The 19,624-nt window shown below is 37.7% G+C and overlaps 2 protein-coding genes and 1 long non-coding RNA gene across 3 annotated transcripts; all 3 read right to left on the bottom strand.

Annotated features, from left to right (window-relative positions):
- Positions 1-816: 816 nt before the first annotated feature.
- LOC111479893 lies at positions 817-8,285 on the bottom strand. The gene is made up of 8 exons (XM_023124794.1): positions 8,069-8,285; positions 7,211-7,523; positions 3,516-3,713; positions 3,125-3,397; positions 2,921-3,023; positions 2,703-2,821; positions 2,332-2,508; positions 817-1,822 (listed from the first exon to the last, which is right to left on the bottom strand). Exons 2-8 carry the CDS (start codon positions 7,508-7,510, stop codon positions 1,025-1,027), a joined length of 1,968 nt encoding a protein of 655 aa, XP_022980562.1. The 5' UTR covers positions 7,511-7,523; positions 8,069-8,285; the 3' UTR covers positions 817-1,024.
- LOC111480049 lies at positions 3,818-5,572 on the bottom strand. The gene is made up of 2 exons (XR_002717739.1): positions 4,553-5,572; positions 3,818-4,402 (listed from the first exon to the last, which is right to left on the bottom strand). It is a non-coding gene; the product is annotated as an uncharacterized LOC111480049 (long non-coding RNA).
- Positions 8,286-13,633: 5,348 nt separating the features above from the next.
- LOC111479998 (proteasome subunit alpha type-6-like) lies at positions 13,634-18,104 on the bottom strand. Its single transcript, XM_023124942.1, has 9 exons — positions 17,878-18,104; positions 16,913-17,007; positions 16,744-16,825; positions 16,145-16,241; positions 15,577-15,635; positions 15,368-15,450; positions 14,776-14,871; positions 14,460-14,519; positions 13,634-13,939 (listed from the first exon to the last, which is right to left on the bottom strand). The coding sequence occupies exons 1-9, from the start codon at positions 17,951-17,953 to the stop codon at positions 13,847-13,849; spliced, it is 741 nt and encodes a 246-aa protein (XP_022980710.1). The 5' UTR covers positions 17,954-18,104; the 3' UTR covers positions 13,634-13,846.
- Between the last annotated feature and the right edge of the window lie 1,520 nt (positions 18,105-19,624).

Consider the following 19,624-nt stretch of genomic DNA (forward strand, 5'->3'; position numbering starts at 1 on the left):
TTGCAACTGTACTTTGAGTTCTTTCAATTAGTATCATGCAGTACACGACTTTTGGTTAATCCTCTAAAAAAAAACATTTGGGAACTTGTTCACCATTGACACCACAAAGATTTCTTTGTTTTTTTGTATCCATGACATTACTATGGGTGCACTGGTGACTGACGGAGTAGATCAATATGGTCGTAACGCCTCTTCTGTCCTACTTTGGTCGTTGGAGTTGTCGGTCCTTGGAGTTCTTCGGCTCACCTCCCTCTATAGCCTTAGTTGCCCTTAAAGTGGTAACATAAGTGGTAGGGGCTATGGCCCCAACAACAAGGCGAATCCCCTCATTCAAACTTAAGACAAACCTCTAATCATCTTAATTCTGAATGAGTTATGAACTCTTGTTTATGGGAGTTTTGTCTTTTAGTTTATATGAGCGAGAATAACATTTTTAGCCAATTCAATACGTCTACAACTTATACCAAAAAGAGTATTGAAAACCTAATCTTATAAGATAAAATTGTAAATGATAAATTCCCTTTTAAGTAATTTTGAAACTTGATCCATAGAGTCTTACCTTTTTAGGGTTTAGGGTTATTCGAGGGTCTTACTTTATGGTCATATCATATAAACACATTAGAAAATAAGTGATACTTACAATCAAAATATACAATTATGATGATAAAATAAACTTTCTAACTCAAATATAATTACAAGATGAAACTAGTGAAAGATTCGACTTCTTAACAAACAGTAAAAAAATAACATTCAAACAGAAGCAAATAAAGAATCAGCAACTTAATGATACTGAGACAAGTTTGCATCAAGGATGATAACATTCTGAAAGCAGCTTGAGCTGAATCCATTGTCATTCGGATTACACCCAAAGGATATTGAGCAATGCCAAAAAGTAATTACCTCATTCAACCAATAGCAGTGGAGGACTTTTCGTATAAGACAATACGTTTCTAAGTCATTGGGGACGCAAATCCTATTCTGTACAGAAGTTGGGTTAGAAAATATGTATGTAGTGTCACTACAATCAGTTTTCTCTCTCCCTTCCACGATTACAACATTCTTCTTTCTCCAGTTCTCTAACTAACTTTTCTATCTGTCTTCTATAAGCTGGCATGTAGTGGTCACTTATCATTGTCTGAGACAATCTGAGTTTGCTATACAGTGATCTTGACGTAAGGAAAATACCAATCCTAGACTGCGCCTGTGGGCTACTGTCTGAGGTGCTGGATCTGGAGCTGCTATCACTTTCACAATCAGGAGCATCTGATTGAGTGTCGATAATGTGCATGATCTTCCCAGCAGGAAAAAATCTGTGTGCTTCCTTCATTCCAGAAGTAAAGCTATCAGATTGGCCTACTTCTGCCATAGCAGCAGCTTCTTCTTCCCTTATTTCCTTGGCAACATCAGCCTCACTCCTATCATGTAGTTCATGCTCAAGTTGTTGCCATAACTCTACTTCCGTAATTTGTTCATCCTGGATATGACTCATGAGGGCCTGATCATCATCGTCAAGCTCATCTCTCATGCCATCGGGATTTATCTCCTCAGAATAAGAACATTCAATTTCATTAGTCCATTGTATCGTTGTAGTTGAAGATTCCGGAAGTTCGGTAGCTTCAATAATTTCTTGAGGGGATGATCTAAGTGGCTCAGAAGATTCCATTTTTCTTGGAGATGATTTTGGAGAACTTCCATTTTCTTCAGCCGTCGAGTGAGAAGGCATGGCTCTACGACGTGGGCCTATGCATGACCACGATGATAAATGGAGGGAGGGTCGTGTCCATGCTGCCTGAGCCATGCTCTGTGCTCTCTTCATCACAACCTGCAGAAATACAAAACACAATCAATTATAAATTTAACTATTATAAACAAGTCGCAGGAACTAACCAGCCATAACGTCCCCATGAATATTAAGGGTCATCATTAGATGTCCGATATCTAATTGTTTGAGAACCTGGATGCCTGAAATCTTTAGATGATTGTGTTTGTTCATAGAAAAGTAGTAAGAACATCCTAAGATGCCTGTTCAGGCATCCCACGTTACAGTCAAGAAAAAAAGAACCCTCTGGATATCAATTTCATGGGTTCCAATATCATTGCAAAACAAATGGCCACGTATGGGCATCGTATGACCCGTTTAATTGAAGTCTAAACTAAGATCACGAGATCCTAAGCCTGTCTATGAATTCCAAAAGGTTTCAAGCTGCATCACGTTTCAGTAAACTATTAATGAGTCAAAGAGCCAAATCACGTCAACTTCAAAATTTCTGTCAAATTCCGGGCTTTATTAAAATTACTATGTAGGGATCACATGTGCGCAACGCATGTTACCTGTGTGCCACTAGAGACTGGTTTCAGAATGGCTCCTGCACCAGCAACTTTTGCTCTTGCACTGGCTATGGATGGGAGACGGGATCCCAATGCCGAAGCAGAACGGTAAACAGTGCTAAGAATTCGAGTGCGTTCAATTTGATTTCTCAGATCATTTACCCAAGCAGAAGCAGTCACCTACACCAGATATTTCAATTCCTTCAGCAAAAGTCAGAGTGATGTGGTTAATTTAACTAAATTTCATTCATCTTAGTGAGTATCTAACACACACACTAAGATGCAGTAATACTGTAGGTCACCTGTAGGTAATGTGTGTTGAATACACTTAAAACAAATAAATTTCTTAACAATTAGATGAACTTGAAACATACCTCAGCACGCAAGTCATCTACTGAAGCAGCTGAGAAGGTGGGCACCAAATCAGCTCCATTAATAACAGAAGTGATAAATTCATTGCCCGATTCTGCTAGTTCCCACGTCATACAAGCAGCTGCAGAGTTGATAAGAAAAAGAAGTTGGAACATCATGTCCAAGTATAATAGGCATAATAGAAAATACCACAGAGAAGCCATGCAAGAATAATACAGACCTGGGGCAAATGTCACACAAGAAGTAACGGATAATTCCTTCTGCTCTCTTAAGATATAAGTTAGAAGTGCAGCAGTTCCTCCACCCAAAGAGTGCCCAACAACCTATTAGAAACCAACAAAAGATTTTTCCATCAAGTTTTTTTTTCTGTTCTTTATACTTTTATCTGCTAAAAAGCACAGTAGACTAAGAAGAAATGTCAAACCTTAATATTATAACCAGAATATTGACCAAGTGCACTCAAAAGACAAGGAGTAGATAGCTTTGCAATCCAACGAGCAGCTGCAACCATTCCACAATGCGCATATCCTAAAACCAAATTGCTAACCCCTCCCTCATGCACAACACTATGATGGAATGGCACCACAGCTCCAGTGGCAGCCGTAAGAGTGTCTTTGATACTGTGTGTTCCACGAATCAACAGGAGAATACACTTTGTATTATGGTCAACTATAATGGTAAAAGCAGGCTTTAAAATCTGCAGTCATCGATTAATGTGATAAATGTTAATGATAAATCGAACTCGAAGAAGTGAGAGAAAGTGTATAATGTACAATATCTATTTCAATGTTTATCTGAAGTTCATCAAGACTTACTCCTGCTTTTGGTTCCTGAAGGAGAACATTTTCCTCGGAAAAACCAGTTTCTTCGAGAAACAGCGGAAATGGTTTCTTTGAAAAGTGCCAACACAAAGTCAATAAGTGCAAGAGGTACTTCAGCTCACTAATCATTTCAGCACCCTTAAGCTGACTACTATCTTCATTGCCAAATACACCGCTTACATGTAAGTTTCCCTGCACTTAAGCACATCCCATCAAAGGCCAAACCAATAAGATAAGTAGCAGCATTTGTAATTAACTTAAATTGTTCAGATCAAACATTAGCTTCTTCTATTGACTTTTTTTTTTTTTTTTTCAAAACAAGAACTCTCTGTTGATGTCTGAAAAGTTGTAATAAAGAAAAAAAAAAGGTATTCCTTTCAAGTATTACAAATTACAACATAGTACCCCCACAAAAAGAAATTCCCTTCAAGGAAGTTACAACAGCATTCCCTTTAAACTACTTCAACACTAAAATATCTGACCTAAAAAAAACCCCAACCTCCAAATTCCACAGGCTACATCCCAACCGAGAATTTCATAAGGAATTGATTTTTTTAATGAAGAAACTTGAATGATTTTGATGGAGAAAAATGAAAGAATATATGGACACGCAAAAAGAAAAGCCCACAAAATAGAGTCAAAATACAAGAAATGACTCCAATCAAGAGGAATAAGACCTAGCAAATAATTAAAGAAGTCTCAAAACAAAACCCAAGAGAGAAACAGAGAATCTTATAGAGGACCAAACATCGCTATTAGAACTCTCACACCTTCAGAAGATTATGTTGTTTCTCTTGCCCCACAACCTTCACAAAATAGCACACCCCCTAGTCTGCCAAAAACCGCCCTTAATCACAAAAAGGCAGATGAAGGATAAGCTCCTCCACCGACTTCTTGCAACTTTGTTAGCTAACGAAGTTAAAATCAAACACCTCAAAGAAATTGCAACAAACTGCAAGAGCGAACTCACAACTCCACACTATATGGATCTCTGCCACCCTCATGTGGAGAATACAATAAAGTAGCCCAACCACCAAAGGCGCTCTGGCCGAGATTCGATTCAAGGTATTAACTCTTCAGTGCAAAATCTGTCATGTGAAGAATTTCACCTTCTTGGGAATCTTTACCTTCCAAATTGAGGATAAAATAGAATCATTCACAAACAAAGGGTTGGATAAACACTGAGAAAAAGAGCTACAAAAAAAACCTTTGGACAAAAATCCAAAGGACATCCCCCCTCTAGGGCCTAAGTCGGAAAAGATGAGAGTGAGATTCAAGACACCTCACGTCTTCCTACGGTCAATGGTTGTCTAAGACCCAACGGAGGAGAGAGCAGAAAATCCAATGGATCAAGAACTGAAGCCGCCGAATGATTTTGTAAGGAGAATAAATGGTATAAGCAAGGGTGGGAGCAGAGAGGTTTATCTTCTAACCACTTCTCCTCCCAAGAATAAGTATCCTGCCCATCCCCCACTACATTATGAATAAACTGAGGAAAAATACGAAGCTCTAACACAATCTCGTTCCACAGGTTTTTAAAAGTGCCTTTTTTAACATCTCACTGGTTTTCTCAATGGGGTAGGACCTGTACTTACCAACAATAATCTTGTACCATACGGTATCGACTTCATGATAGAATTGTCAAAGTCATTTAGCCAACAAGGTTGTGTTTCTCATCTTAAGATTATCAATGTCTGAACACTCCAAGTCCATGGGCCTAGAGACCACCTCCCAACCCACCAAATGCAAACAATGCCCCTCTCCCATAGGAATAGAATTAATAATTTCTACCCTCCTTAGCTCATATTTTATGAACAACCAACAAAGCTAGACTAAAGTTACAGAAGATCAATACAATAGAAAAAAAACCTAAAATTTCTTACTAACCCACCATACCTTTCTTGTGAAATACTTGACTTTCATTGTGAACAAAATGAAAGAATATACAAGCTTACAAAAAATAAAAAAATAAAAACCCACAAAAGGCGAGCCAACTAAAAGAATGGGCTCCAACTAAGCAAAAAAAGAAGACTGCCAGAGTGATTACAAAAAAAAAAAAAAAAAAAAAAAAAAAAAAAAAAAAAAAAAAAAAAAAAAAAAAAAAAAAAAGAAAGGTCTAGATTTTGAGGCTCAAAGAGAAACAGAGAACCTAACAAAAGACCAAACATCACTACAGGAGCTCTCCTTCCACTTAAAAATTGTAGTGTTTAGAAAGCCTCGAAGAAACCACAGCACAAGCTCAAGTAAAAACACAACTCCAAAGAATATGATCAAGATCCTCAGTTTCCTAAATACAACACTGAGGCCCAACCAAAGAGGATCCTTTGCTTGAGATCTGATCCAACGTGCTCACCCGTCCACGAAAAGCCTACCATACAAACTGAGGAAATGATAGAGGCATTAGCATGGGAGGGATTGATCAAGCAGCGGAAGAAAGAGCTGCATGTAAAGCCTTTGGAAGGACAAGGAAACCAAGGACAAATATCCCCTCTCTCGGGTATAAAGAGAAAAACTCCCAACAAAGACAGAGAGACAAGAAAACTGCCATTTCTCTAATAGTCAACGAACGACGGAAACCCAAAGGAGGAGGAGAAGGCGAAAATTCCGAGAGAACGCCACGTAATGATTCCTGGAAGGGAACAGCTGGTATAAATTAGGAAACAGGGTGCATAGGGGACACCCCCCAACCACTTATTCTCCCAAAAATAGGTATCCCTCCCATTTAGTCCAATCAATCCAATCAAAAGGATGAAGCCACTTTGTGCAATGAAGTGTCGGGTTCATAATAAAATCACCAGAGCCATTTAACCTAAAAGGCTATGTTAGTCACCCACACATTACCAATGCCTAACCCTCCAATTCAACAGCCTAGAAACCATTTCCCGATCCACAAGGCGCAACCCACCTCCATAACACTCTCCTATAAGAAATACCCCATCAACTTCTCAAGCCTTACTCATCCAGCTAAGGACTCTAAATAGGGATAGAAAGTAAGTAGGTAAGCCACTCAAAACAACCATACATTGCCCACTATAAGAAATGTGAAGTTTTGAAGAATGAACGTTTAATTTGTTTGGAGAAGTTGAAGCTCAATTTTTTTTTTTTTTTTTATAAGTCCTCTTTCTCCAAACCCAACAATGAAATACGCCTTGCCAACCTCCATAAGATAAAACTTTCCAGGTAAAAATTGATAAACCATCCTCTCTTTTCCCTCAAAACCAAAAACTCCAAGACCATTGGTATACCATGATAATATAATCAGCTCATCTGTTTTCTTCTTTCAAAAATACATACAAATAGACCACAATTAGATAGTATAATAAAGATTTTCTATTTATGAACCACTAATAGGAGAGTGTAGACCTTTCCTTACATGTGAGTGAAAATATGAAAGGTACAACAATGAAATTCAACTAGAGCATAAGTACTCATCATACAAGTCTTGATGTCCATTAGGAGAACTAGAGATCAAATGAAGTGAAGACCACTATTATCACATAAACCAAAAGTGAAACGAATATAAAACGCTTTCTCTCGCACTTTAAAGTAGTAACACTTTTAAGGAAACAGATTTATCAGTACATTCAGCTTTGAAGGGAGAAATAGTGAAAGCAAAACCAACCAGCTTACAACATATAATAGGCTAAATTAATACATTAAAAGACTACAACCATCAAAAAGCTTCATACCTGTCTCTTTAAGAGAAAATTAATTCCAAATGCCAAATCCCCAATGGGCCACTTTCCAAGAGTCTCCGAGTATGTAAACCTAAGTGTCTCAGATAATGTTGAAATTGTTTCGAGCCATGTAGCAGGCGCTTGAACTAGTCTATGAGAAACTCGATCAACTCCCAGAAGAGCATGACTGGAAGCATCATTACCAGCTACATCACTATCATCTTGATCTCTACTTGAGTGCAACTTACGGTTCAATGTATAATATAGAAGTGCAGCTGCACCAGCAGCCGTGGCCATAGTTGCAGTTGCCATGAACTTGTATTCCCTAAAGCAATAGAGCAGGAAAATACAAGGTAAAATAATCGGTTTACAGAAGAAAAAAGCCCCTGAACTGCACAAACTTTTCAATCCCCTGACACATACATGCAACAGATTTAGACGATACACAAGTTCAACTGCACAAATAAATAAAAGAAAAAACTACAGCTTTCGAACAGTAAAACCCCCAAAGGCCCCTGAAACGTGTGTATTATCAGCCGACATTATGAGTTCAAAAGAAATGGATAGCTAAGAAGAACATGCTCTCTTCTCTTCCCATATTTGACAAAACCTAAAAGTATGAGTTCAAAAAACCAGCATAGTACCTATATCCAACCTATAATGGAGATAAACTTCCAAAATAAACCAGAAACGGAGAAGACATACGAAAATCTGGCATAAAGGACATATTTCAGCAGAGTTCAATTACACAATAGTCCAGTGCGAAACAGAGAACACAAAAAGGATCGAAAATTCTGGAATCAACTAGCGAAATTCAAGAACATTGAAGGAACAAGAGACGAAAAAAAAAAAAAAACTACGATTGTTCACCGGAGTTGACAAGTGTATTGGCTTGTGCCAGAATCGAAATCTTTGCGTCTCTGTGGGTTCAAAGAAAATAATAGGCCTCGGCAACGATTTGCAAGTTTATGCTGTGAAGAATTAAGGTTTAGGGGTTTCGATGGCTGCTTCTCCTCAGCAGTTCTATATTGATTCGTGACGAAGCAAAAATTGGCACTTTCTTAGTTTCGTAACTAAAATTTCTCGATTACACGCGGCGATGTTTTGTTTCTTATTATTCCAAAGTAAATGCGGCAATTCTAGAATGAACCAAACCCACGTTTCTAGTAAATGCAATTCTACAAAATAATGTTTATATTTCATTTTTATTTTTCTAAAAATCAATAAATTCAACAAAATCAATACTTCCCCAACAAAACAAAGCAAAACAATTTTTAAAGGATGTGTATATATATAACAAACGGATGGATTTAAATATGAATTTCTTTTTAGTTTTTTGGTTTCTTAATATAAATAATAAATAGTAGAAAATTATTTTCATCCCTATGCTATTATTATCATAGGCATAAAAAAAAATCTTTTAAGAAAATTAGTTTCACAAATCGAGAATATATTAATCCAAGCTAATAGATTATTAAAAAAAAAGAAGAAAAAAAGCTCCACCTTCATGGGCATGGTCTCTTTGGATGATAAATGGTCTAACATCAGCTAATTTAAGAAATATAATCCAGAAATAGTCTCTCCAGGCTTGAGGCCTTTTGAGAGACCCAAAGCAAAGTCATGAAATAGTCTCTCCTTGGTTTGAGGCTGTTAAGGATAGTTGACCGTTCATTACATTACGGGTTACCATATTTTCCCTTTTACTAAATGCAAATATATTGTATTCATTTATTATTCTTTCCTTTTATCGTTATTTCCTTATTATTTGTAATTTACCTTATTTCCGTATTCTGTAAATGATTATAAATAAGAGAACTCTCACACCATTTGGGTGTGGTGGATTAATCAAACATTCACATGGTATCAGAGCCCTTTCGGTTTAACAACCCTGATCCTTTCTTCTCTATGGCTTCCGAATCTTGTTATCATCTTCTTCCTTTCAATACTCTAATCCATATGATCACCATCAAACTTTCTTCCTCCAATTATCTTCTTTGGAAAAGCCAACTTCTCCCTCTTCTTGAGAGTCAAGACATGCTGGGCTATGTCGATGGAACTATGGTTCCACCACCTCGCTTTGAACCAGAAACCTCCTCAACATTCAACCCCAAATATTTGGCATGGAGAGCAGCCGATCAACGACTTCTCTGTCTCCTGCTCTCCTCTCTCACTGAGGAAGCCATGGCTGTTGTCGTTGGTCTCTCTACTGCACGTGATGTTTGGCTTGCGTTGGAAACTACGTTTAGCCATCAGTCAAAAGCTCGTGAACTGAGACTCAAGGATGACTTGCAGTTGATGAAACGTGGCACAAAACCTGTTGCTGAGTATGCCCGTGCCTTCAAAAAAATTTGTGACCAACTTCATGCCATTGGCAGACCCGTCGAGGACATTGATAAAGTGCACTGGTTCCTTCGTGGACTCGGCACCGAATTTTCAGCTTTTTCTACTGCTCAGATGGCTCTCACCCCTATCCCCTGTTTTGCAGATCTAGTCTCTAAAACTGAAAGTTTTGAGTTATTCCAGCGCTCCCTTGAGTCCTCTGACTCCACTCCTACAGCATTCATAGCCACTAATCGTGGTCGCACCCATGAAAGTCACCCTGCTTCCTTTACCAACCAGCGAGGTCGTTCTTATTCTCACAAAAACAACTCTTCTAATCGAGGACGAACCCACTCAAGTCAGGGTCGTCGACCACCTCATTGCCAAATATGCCGCAAAGAGGGCCATTATGCTGACCGCTGCAACCAACGGTATGTTCGACCTGATTCTTCTCATGCTCACCTTGCTGAAGCCTTTAACACGTCATGTTCTATTGCTGGACCCGATGCTGCTGATTGGTTTTTGGACACTGGAGCTTCGGCCCATATGACTGCCGACCCATCAATTCTGGATCAGTCTAAAAATTACACGGGTAAGAACTCTGTGATTGTAGGAAACGGTGCATCCCTACCCATTACCCACATCGGTACTCTTTCTCCTGTTCCAAATATTCACTTATTAGATGTCTTGGTTGTCCCTCACCTCACTAAAAATCTTCTTTCCATAAGTAAATTAACGTCTGATTTTCCTCTCTTCGTTACATTTACTAATAATCTTATTACTATCCAGAATCATCAAACAGGAAGGGTGGTGGCAACCGGTAAAAGAGATGGAGGGCTATATGTGCTGGAGCGCGGCAACTCTGCTTTTATTTCAGCCCTTAAAAACAAATTTTTACGTGCTTCATATGATTTATGGCATGCTCGTCTGGGTCATGTGAATCATTCTGTTATTTCTTTTTTAAATAAAAAAGGTCATATTTCTCTTACGTCTTTATTGCCTTCTCCATCATTATGTAATAGTTGTCAGCTTGCAAAAAGCCATCGATTGCCTTATTCCCGCAATGAACGTAGGTCGTCTCATGTGTTAGATCTTATTCATTGTGATCTTTGGGGTCCTTCTCCCGTCAAATCAAATTCGGGTTTTCTTTATTATGCTATTTTTATTGATGATTATTCTCGATTCACTTGGTTTTACCCTTTAAAATTTAAATCTGATTTTTTTGATATTTTTCTTCAATTTCAAAAATTTGTGGAAAATCAATATTCTTCTCGTATCAAGGTATTTCAAAGCGATGGTGGTACCGAATTTACTAGTACTTGTTTCAAAACTCATTTACGTAATTCTGGCATCCACCATCAACTCTCTTGTCCATATACACCTGCTCAAAATGGTCGTGTTGAGAGAAAACATCGTCATGTGACTGAGACTGGCTTGGCCCTTCTCTTTCACTCTCATCTTTCTCCTCGTTTTTGGGTTGATGCCTTCAGCACTGCAGCTTATATTATCAACCGGTTGCCTACTCCACTTCTTGGAGGTAAGTCACCCTTTGAACTCCTTTATGGCTACACTCCACATTATGACAATTTTCATCCCTTTGGTTGTCGTGTTTATCCTTATTTGCGTGATTATATGCCTAACAAGCTTTCTCCCCGCAGCATTCCTTGTATTTTTTTGGGTTATAGTCCTGTTCATAAAGGGTTCCGCTGTCTTGATCCCGCCACCACTAAGCTATATATCACCTGCCATGCTCAATTTGATGAAACTCACTTTCCTGCTATCCCTAGCTCCCAAGCCCAACCTCTTTCCACTATTCCTATTTCAAATTTCTTGGAACCACATCTTCATCATATTGATTCATCCCCCCCTACCACTTCATCACCGCACATTCCTCAATCCAGTTCATCCCCGTGTGATATTTGTTCTGACCTTGTAGATGAGTCTGTGCAGGTTGATACTTCTCTTGCAGGTTCCACTTTGTCACCCTCGACTTCTAATTCAACCTCTATTGAACCTCCTGTTGATTTCTCTTCTTTGGGCACTCATCCTATGATCACACGCGCCAAAGCTGGTATATTCAAGACTCGCCATCCAGCAAATCTTGGTATGTTGGGCTCATCTGGACTTCTCTCTGCTCTTCTTGCATCCACTGAGCCAAAAGGATTCAAATCTGCGGCTAAGAATCCTGCTTGGGTGGCTGCCATGGATGAAGAAATTCGAGCGTTACAACAAAATGATACTTGGACTTTGGTTCCTCGCCCTGCCAACACCAACATCGTGGGCTCTAAATGGGTGTTTCGTATTAAATATTTGCCCGATGGATCCGTCGAGCGTTTCAAGGCTCGTCTCGTTGCCAAAGGTTATACTCAGGTTCCTGGTCTTGACTACACTGACACTTTCAGTCCGGTTGTCAAAGCTACCACTGTCCGTGTTGTGCTTTCTATTGCAGTCACAAATAAATGGCCTCTTCGACAACTTGATGTCAAGAATGCTTTTCTCAATGGAACGCTTATTGAACGTGTTCATATGGAACAACCTCCTGGGTATGTTGATCCTCGATTTCCTATGCATGTTTGTCTATTAAAGAAAGCTCTCTATGGCTTAAAGCAAGCTCCTCGTGCTTGGTTTCAGCGTTTTAGCTCATTTCTTCTCACACTTGGGTTTTCTTGTAGTCGCGCTGACACGTCCCTTTTTGTCTTTCATCAGCAATCTAACCTTATCTATTTGCTTCTTTATGTTGATGACATTATTGTTACCGGCAACAACTCATCTCTTATTAACAGCTTTACTCGCAAGCTTCATTCTGAGTTTGCTACCAAAGATTTGGGTTCTCTCAGTTACTTTCTTGGTCTTGAAGCTTCACCCACTCCTGATGGTCTCTTTATCAGTCAGTTAAAATATGCTCGAGATATTCTTACTCGTGCTCAGTTGCTCGATAGCAAACCAGTTCACACTCCCATGGTTGTTTCTCAACACCTGACTGCTGATGGTTCTCCTTTCTCTGATCCTACTCTCTACAGATCTCTTGTTGGCGCCCTTCAGTACTTGACTATCACGCGTCCAGATATTGCCTATGCTGTCAATTCTGTCAGTCAATTCTTGCATGCCCCTACTGCAGATCACTTTCTTGCTGTCAAACGTATTCTTCGCTATGTCAAAGGAACACTCCACTTTGGTCTTATCTTTCGTCCATCCACTGTTCCTAGTACGCTAGTCGCTTATTCGGATGCTGACTGGGCTGGTTGTCCCGATACTCGTCGTTCTACATCCGGCTATTCTATTTATCTTGGTAACAATCTCATTTCTTGGAGTGCCAAAAAGCAACCTACTGTATCACGCTCCAGCTGTGAATCTGAGTATCGTGCTCTTGCCACAACTGCTGCTGAACTTCTTTGGGTTACGCATCTTTTGCATGACCTCAAGGTCCCTATTTCACAGCAGCCCTTACTCTTATGTGACAACAAAAGTGCTATTTTTTTTAGCTCTAATCCTGTTTCTCACAAGCGGGCCAAGCATGTTGAACTAGATTATCATTTCCTTCAAGAACTTGTTATCGCTGGCAAACTTCGTACACAATATGTACCCTCTCATCTCCAAGTTGCTGACATCTTCACAAAGAGTATTTCTCGACCTCTCTTTGAATTTTTCAGATCCAAGCTTCATGTTCGTTCAAATCCGACGCTCAGCTTGCGGGGGGGTGTTAAGGATAGTTGACCGTTCATTATAAGGCAAATATCTAGATATTTGCCTTACATTACGGGTTACCATATTTTCCCTTTTACTAAATGCAAATATATTGTATTCATTTATTATTCTTTCCTTTTATCGTTATTTCCTTATTATTTGTAATTTACCTTATTTCTGTATTCTGTAAATGATTATAAATAAGAGAACTCTCACACCATTTGGGTGTGGTGGATTAATCAAACATTCACAGAGGCCTTTTGGGAGGCCTAATGCAAAATCATGAAAGCTTATCCTCAAATGGACAATATCAGTCTAACATGGTCAATTATATTTCAACAATTCTATGTATAAAATTAAAAAAATAATAATGATAAATTTTTTAAAAAAAGAAATGCGTATTTTGAATATTGGCAAACATGTATATGAATATGATAAATGAAATTGTGGGGGATATAATAATATATTGGATGAGCAACACATCATACATTAAAAAAAAAAAAATTCCAAGACATCAAATACAAAAAGGCAGAAATTCAGAAGAACCGTCTCTACAACTAAGATGGGAAGCAAATGCTCTAAACAAACAATAATCTGATACAAAGAGGAGCTTTCAACAACATTTCGCCTCCAATCTGGCTCCATTCAGTCACGTTCACTTATCGAAGTCAAATGTTCGTCGACCTCCTCGGTTGTCAACACTCTAAACACAGGATTTCCTTGCCTCACCACTCCTACCTGTTCGTGTCAAAGTGTTCAACCTCTAATTACTCGTGTTTGTACAACAATTTACAAACCCATAACTCAAGAAATTTTTTGGAATATCAAGTAATCTATGTCCTTTCCCTGATCTTACAAACGGAGTGATAATTGGAGCTAATAGAAGTCGTTAGAGAAACGTTTCGAATGACCTTAAACTATGGTTTAGATCTAGGACTTAAATGCAGATTTCGACAAATATATATCATCAAAATCATGCAAGCCTGTTAAAATTGCTAAATTTGTTTTTTAAATCACTAACGACTCTACAATTGAGTTATATCACATTATTATTTGTATTTGTATTCACACGGTCAACAATTGGGATCTTCCTATTTTTGTCACATTTCCTTACCATTAATGGAAACGGAAGACTACACCGCAATACAGTATCAAACCCTTCGTCTATAAAACGATAGAAATTCTGCTCTACGGTATAAGACTCCCATCACATTATCACTCTATTGTAATTAAAAAAGACAAGTGAGAGTATCAGAACCTCAATTTCATTTGCCTTGAAATCCTCTTGCAGAACCGATTGGAGGGCTGAAATTGCAGTCTGCAAACGGAAAAATAACAATGTTGGACGAGGCATATACATAAAACAAAAGACAAGAACCCACGCGTGTAAAAACTCGTTATAATTTTTAGGTTTTGCTGTGAGTCATGTAAAGTTTGAAAGAAAGCACATTGAACTGTACTTTCTCTTCATAGATAAGCAAAGACAAGCATCCATGTGAGAGCAAGGATCCTAAATCATTACAATAATTAGGCTTTGATGTGTATCAGTTAAGTTTGAAAGAAGCACATCCGACCTGTACTGTCTCTTCATAGGTGAACTCTGGATCGTTCTTCATTTTCTTTTCCAAGAAATTGATTGATTCCTGCTCTTTTAATCCAGCACTCGTAGCCTAAACACATTGGAAAATAACGTGTTGAGCATAGTGATGAAATACCAAATTCAAAAACACCAATGGAAATTTTCAATGAGGTTAAAAAAGGAATTAAAATGAAAAAAAGAGACCAACTTAGAGAATATGCACTCTATACATGAATATCTTCGAGAGACCCGTGAAGATACACTCATGATGCCTGATGCTACTATGATATTATATATAAATTCAGCCATAACTATTGTCTAACGTACAAAACAATCCACATGAAAAACATCTAGCACTTGAAGTGGAGCAAGAGTTTTCAATACATTGACATTAATTTAATGCTTAAAATATATTTTCAAGCTCACACAGAACTGGGGGTAGTTGGAGTAAAAGAAGCTTAATCTCAAAAAATCATAGATAATTAACAATTCCAGGTTGGCAACTGGAATAGAAAAATGTAAATATTTCAAAATGGAGTCCCTCCTAAAATATTGACCATAAAAGTAAATATATTAACTATACAAACCTTGTGACCAAAAAAATGACCAGCTGGATCACATTTGTAGAGACGAGGTCCAAACTCATCATCAATACCTAAAACCATAGCAACTGGATGCACACGAATGAAAGTAGCAAAAGATTAAAAATTATGGTTAGATCACTTTTATTGTCCATAAATTCAAAGGTTGAAATCTAAAATATAATGCAACACCAAAACCGGAGAAGAAAACATACCTACTCCAAGTGGTCTCATATAGGCATGCTGAGTATAGATTTGCGATTTATCAGCTATCCTGCCAACCAACAATACATCCCAAGAAAGTTAAAGAAGCCAAAGTTTTAATTCCCATGGTAACAAATTACACACAATTGTAGTTACTGCATAATATATATCGATAAGTACGAAGAAAATAACTGAAAGCAATAGCCATGATGGAAAAGAGATGTATGCAAAGAGCTGCTACATTGTGTATGCATAGAAGACAATATCACATCACAAAAAGAAATATACATAAATTAAATTTCAAGTCATAAATTCACAAAGAGCTGCTACATTGTGTATGCATAGAAGACAATATCACATCACAAAAAGAAATATACATAAATTAAATTTCAAGTCATAAATTCACAATATCCAGAACAAGATTCTGGATAATTGGATAATAAACCACGGTCAGAAGCAACATGTGGAGCTATTCTTTGCTCTACAATCCAGAATTCATATGATTGAACAGACTGTTTGCCTGTGTGGTATATAATTAAAACAATAATCGCGTAGTATAGTATGAAATAAATATGGTACCATTTAGCTAATACATCCACCGGCATCTCATATCCATATCTAAAACGAAACTCAGCTGCTTCACTCCTTGCTTGCTGAACCAAGGTTCTGGCATCAGCTGACAACCGTATAAAAATCATATCAGTGACCACTCATCCTAAAGAACCACTGGAAAGACCCCCAATGAGGTAAGCGCTCAAATCTATGGTGAATTAATAAATTGACTGAAAATCAAATGAATAGCTGAGGGTGAATATAAATGTGCATCAAATAGTTTAAAGTCATATGTAGGTATGCCTAAATCAACAATATCATTTTGTTTAATTTTTTCTTTTGGATGTCAGAACAGCTGATTCTGTTAAATTTTTCAACTAACAACTAAGCAATATCTAGGAAAGGGTACTGCTACTGCAACATCATGTATAGAGATCACATCTGTACATCACCATACCATACCACATTAAGATTCACCATTAGCTAAAAGCAATCCTATATAGCATACTCTGCATGCCATAACTGATTTCAGTTGCGTAGTTGGTATTATGAACAAATAAGTCCCCTCCCCGTCTCATAAATTATAATATATCTGTAAGTAAACCTGAAAAGGCAAAGAGAAATACCTGTCAAGCCTGTTGCTAACAACCCTAGGTACTTTGTTATAGGGAAAAGATGTGACACACTTGATTGATCCAGAAGCTTATCCTGCATTGAATTTCCAAATTTACACATTCAGCATCGCTAATTAATAGAGATGCAAAGTCCTCTCAGGGTCAAACCAATTGTACTCACCGGAACCTTCTTTTGGGTCACCACACAAACTGAATCTTTACCCCGAACACCAATAGAAGTAATTCCAGCAGCCTTTACAGCCTTAAATGCATATTCTGTTTCCCATTACAATAAATAAATAAATAATCACTAGAGCTGTGAGGACACAATATGATCCCCAAATTGATAGGTTAATCTTCCTGACTGAAAGACCACTAGAGAAAGATTAGATTGACATCTATTGAGAATATATTGAATGAAAAAATTTACCTAGACTCAAGAGCATAAGCTTTAACGAAAAGTAGGGTGATATATCATGGAATCATAGTAAAAGTTTCCAGGTTTCCATGGATTAGAATTCATGAAATGAACTAACTGACGAGCCTAGAATGAGTGATATTGAAAATAAAAATATGTATTTGAATTCATCCATGGTTAACAGCTTAAACGTTTGGTCCAGTGGAATTTAACAACATCCAAATCGCCCAAACCTAGATGTATCTGTGCATAAATAATGAAAACGAAATATATATTGAAGCTTAGAAACAATTTAAAGAGGAAGAAGGATTAAGACGTTCCATGTAAGACTTCGAAAAAACAAATAGCTCAAACATTCTGTAGTTGTAGAGTTCGAGTCTGTTAAACAAAATGAGCTACGAATTCGTATTGGAACTAAAAAGAACGCAAACAAAAGGCTACATTTCAATCCAAAGACTCTAGTCATCTCAAAATTAAATCCAATCCACACAACAGTTACAATCAACTTTTCGCTATCAAATTCGATCCACCCAGTACTTCTTCCTCCAGATTCATTAGCAATTCGAAAGGGATTCGAGCTCATTTCGAATAACAACGCGAAATAACCATTTCCACAGACACTTTAAATAACCATGAACGCCACAAAAGAGAATCTAAAGAGCAAACAAATCATTGCAACGGCAAGAAGTAAGATACGATCAAGATATTGAGAGAGGAAATATACGTACCAACTTGAAATAGACGGCCTTCGGGTGAAAAAATTGTGATGTGACGATCGTATCCACCTCCACTTCCACGACTCATGACTTAGGGCTTAACTTCTTCCGATTCTTCTCTTGCAGAGTTTCAGTGAAATTGATGAATGAGTAGAAAGATTGATAAAAGGAGAAGCTATGTTAAGAAAGCTTTCTCCCCAAGAATACTCCTGTGAACATATCACCAGTAGCTAGTTTTCTCGTTTGGAAGAAAAGCTAACTGTGTGAAGACGGCGTCGTTTCATTTTCAACTCTCAACTCTTACCGTCTCCTTCAAGTGAGTTTACAAAATAAACGCATAGACTACAAGCTAGTTCGATACCGTGATTCTAACTATATAGAAGACCATGATACCCGAAATTCAACCATAACTATATAGAAAACGTCTTGAAAGAAGAAATCGAGATACGGTAGACAAGACAAATGATCAAATGGCAGACTTATTTAGAAAAAGGCTAAATGCAAGCAAATATGAGAGTTATCACTGTTAACTCAACATAGTGGTGTTGGATGATCGGATAGAGATATTTTGTAAAGATGTGATAGAGATATATACGAGAGATATTTGATAAAATAGATTATAGGTAGAAAGTTTAAATCTTTGGAAGCTATATTTAGAAAAAGGCAGTGTTCATCATCATCTGTATTTTCTCTTGTTTTACATACCTGAAGTCATCACTAAAACCTTGTGTTCATCTTGAACGAGTATGCATTATTGAGCGATCCTAACAACTGGTACCGATCCTAACAAGTGAGACGTGAGTACTAAAAAATTATCAATATGGCTACCAATTTTGGGATACTCTCACCGGTAACTCACTCATATTTATGATTACAATAGCTTGGATAAACCCATTTTATAAGAACTATGCATACCTATTTTGGAGTTACCAAACCAAAACCCCTTCATTCACATTCATTCAAAACACGTTTTGAGGGGAAGATCCAAAGTTAGCCATGTGAATGTCTTCTTCTCCTTCCATAAAAACAACTCCAAATTAGAAGGCTCGGCTCGGCTCGAGTACCCGAAACACTCTACAAACCCAATAATCGAATCTGTAAGGTCAAAGATCTTTAACATGTAAGCAATGACAACATGAGATATCTTATAAACATGATTCAAAAACAAAACAGATCGATGTTTGACTGCCATCTCGATTCAAGAACAAAATGTTGGTTGTTGTGAAGAACTCGAGTTCGATTGTAGCGATTTCGAAGCTCGATCGGTTAGGCGAAGGGTTTGAAATTTGGGATCGAAAAATGGGAAAGCATTATAATAAAGGGCCGACATAAGCTTTGAGTGGAAGCATGTACGCAATCGTATTATCTCGTAGTTGTGGAAAGGGTTCCACATTCATCTCTCATATGTCCCTCAAATACTCGTGCATTATTTCCTTGTTAGCTTTTCAAGTACAATTTTAGCTTTTCCAGAAACTCTACCACGTGTTTCAAATACAAACAAACTCAATTCCAATTTCTTTTCATTAATTAATATGTGGTTCTACACTTTTGCTTGTGTTCTTTTATGAAAATAAATAAATAAATATTTGTTTTCAAGTTTTATAAACGTTTTGAAACGATTCAAGGATTAATCTTATGGTTTTAGTTCGCGTATGCTAAGGAGAGGATTCCACGCCATTATAAGGTATGTTTCGTTCTCCTCTCCAACCCTTGTGAGCCAGTGTCCTCACTAGAACATCGTTGATGTTTAGCTTTGATA

Source organism: Cucurbita maxima, unplaced genomic scaffold (assembly GCF_002738345.1).
Source record: "Cucurbita maxima cultivar Rimu unplaced genomic scaffold, Cmax_1.0 Cma_Scf00005, whole genome shotgun sequence".
In the NCBI taxonomy this organism is placed as follows: Eukaryota; Viridiplantae; Streptophyta; class Magnoliopsida; order Cucurbitales; family Cucurbitaceae; genus Cucurbita; species Cucurbita maxima.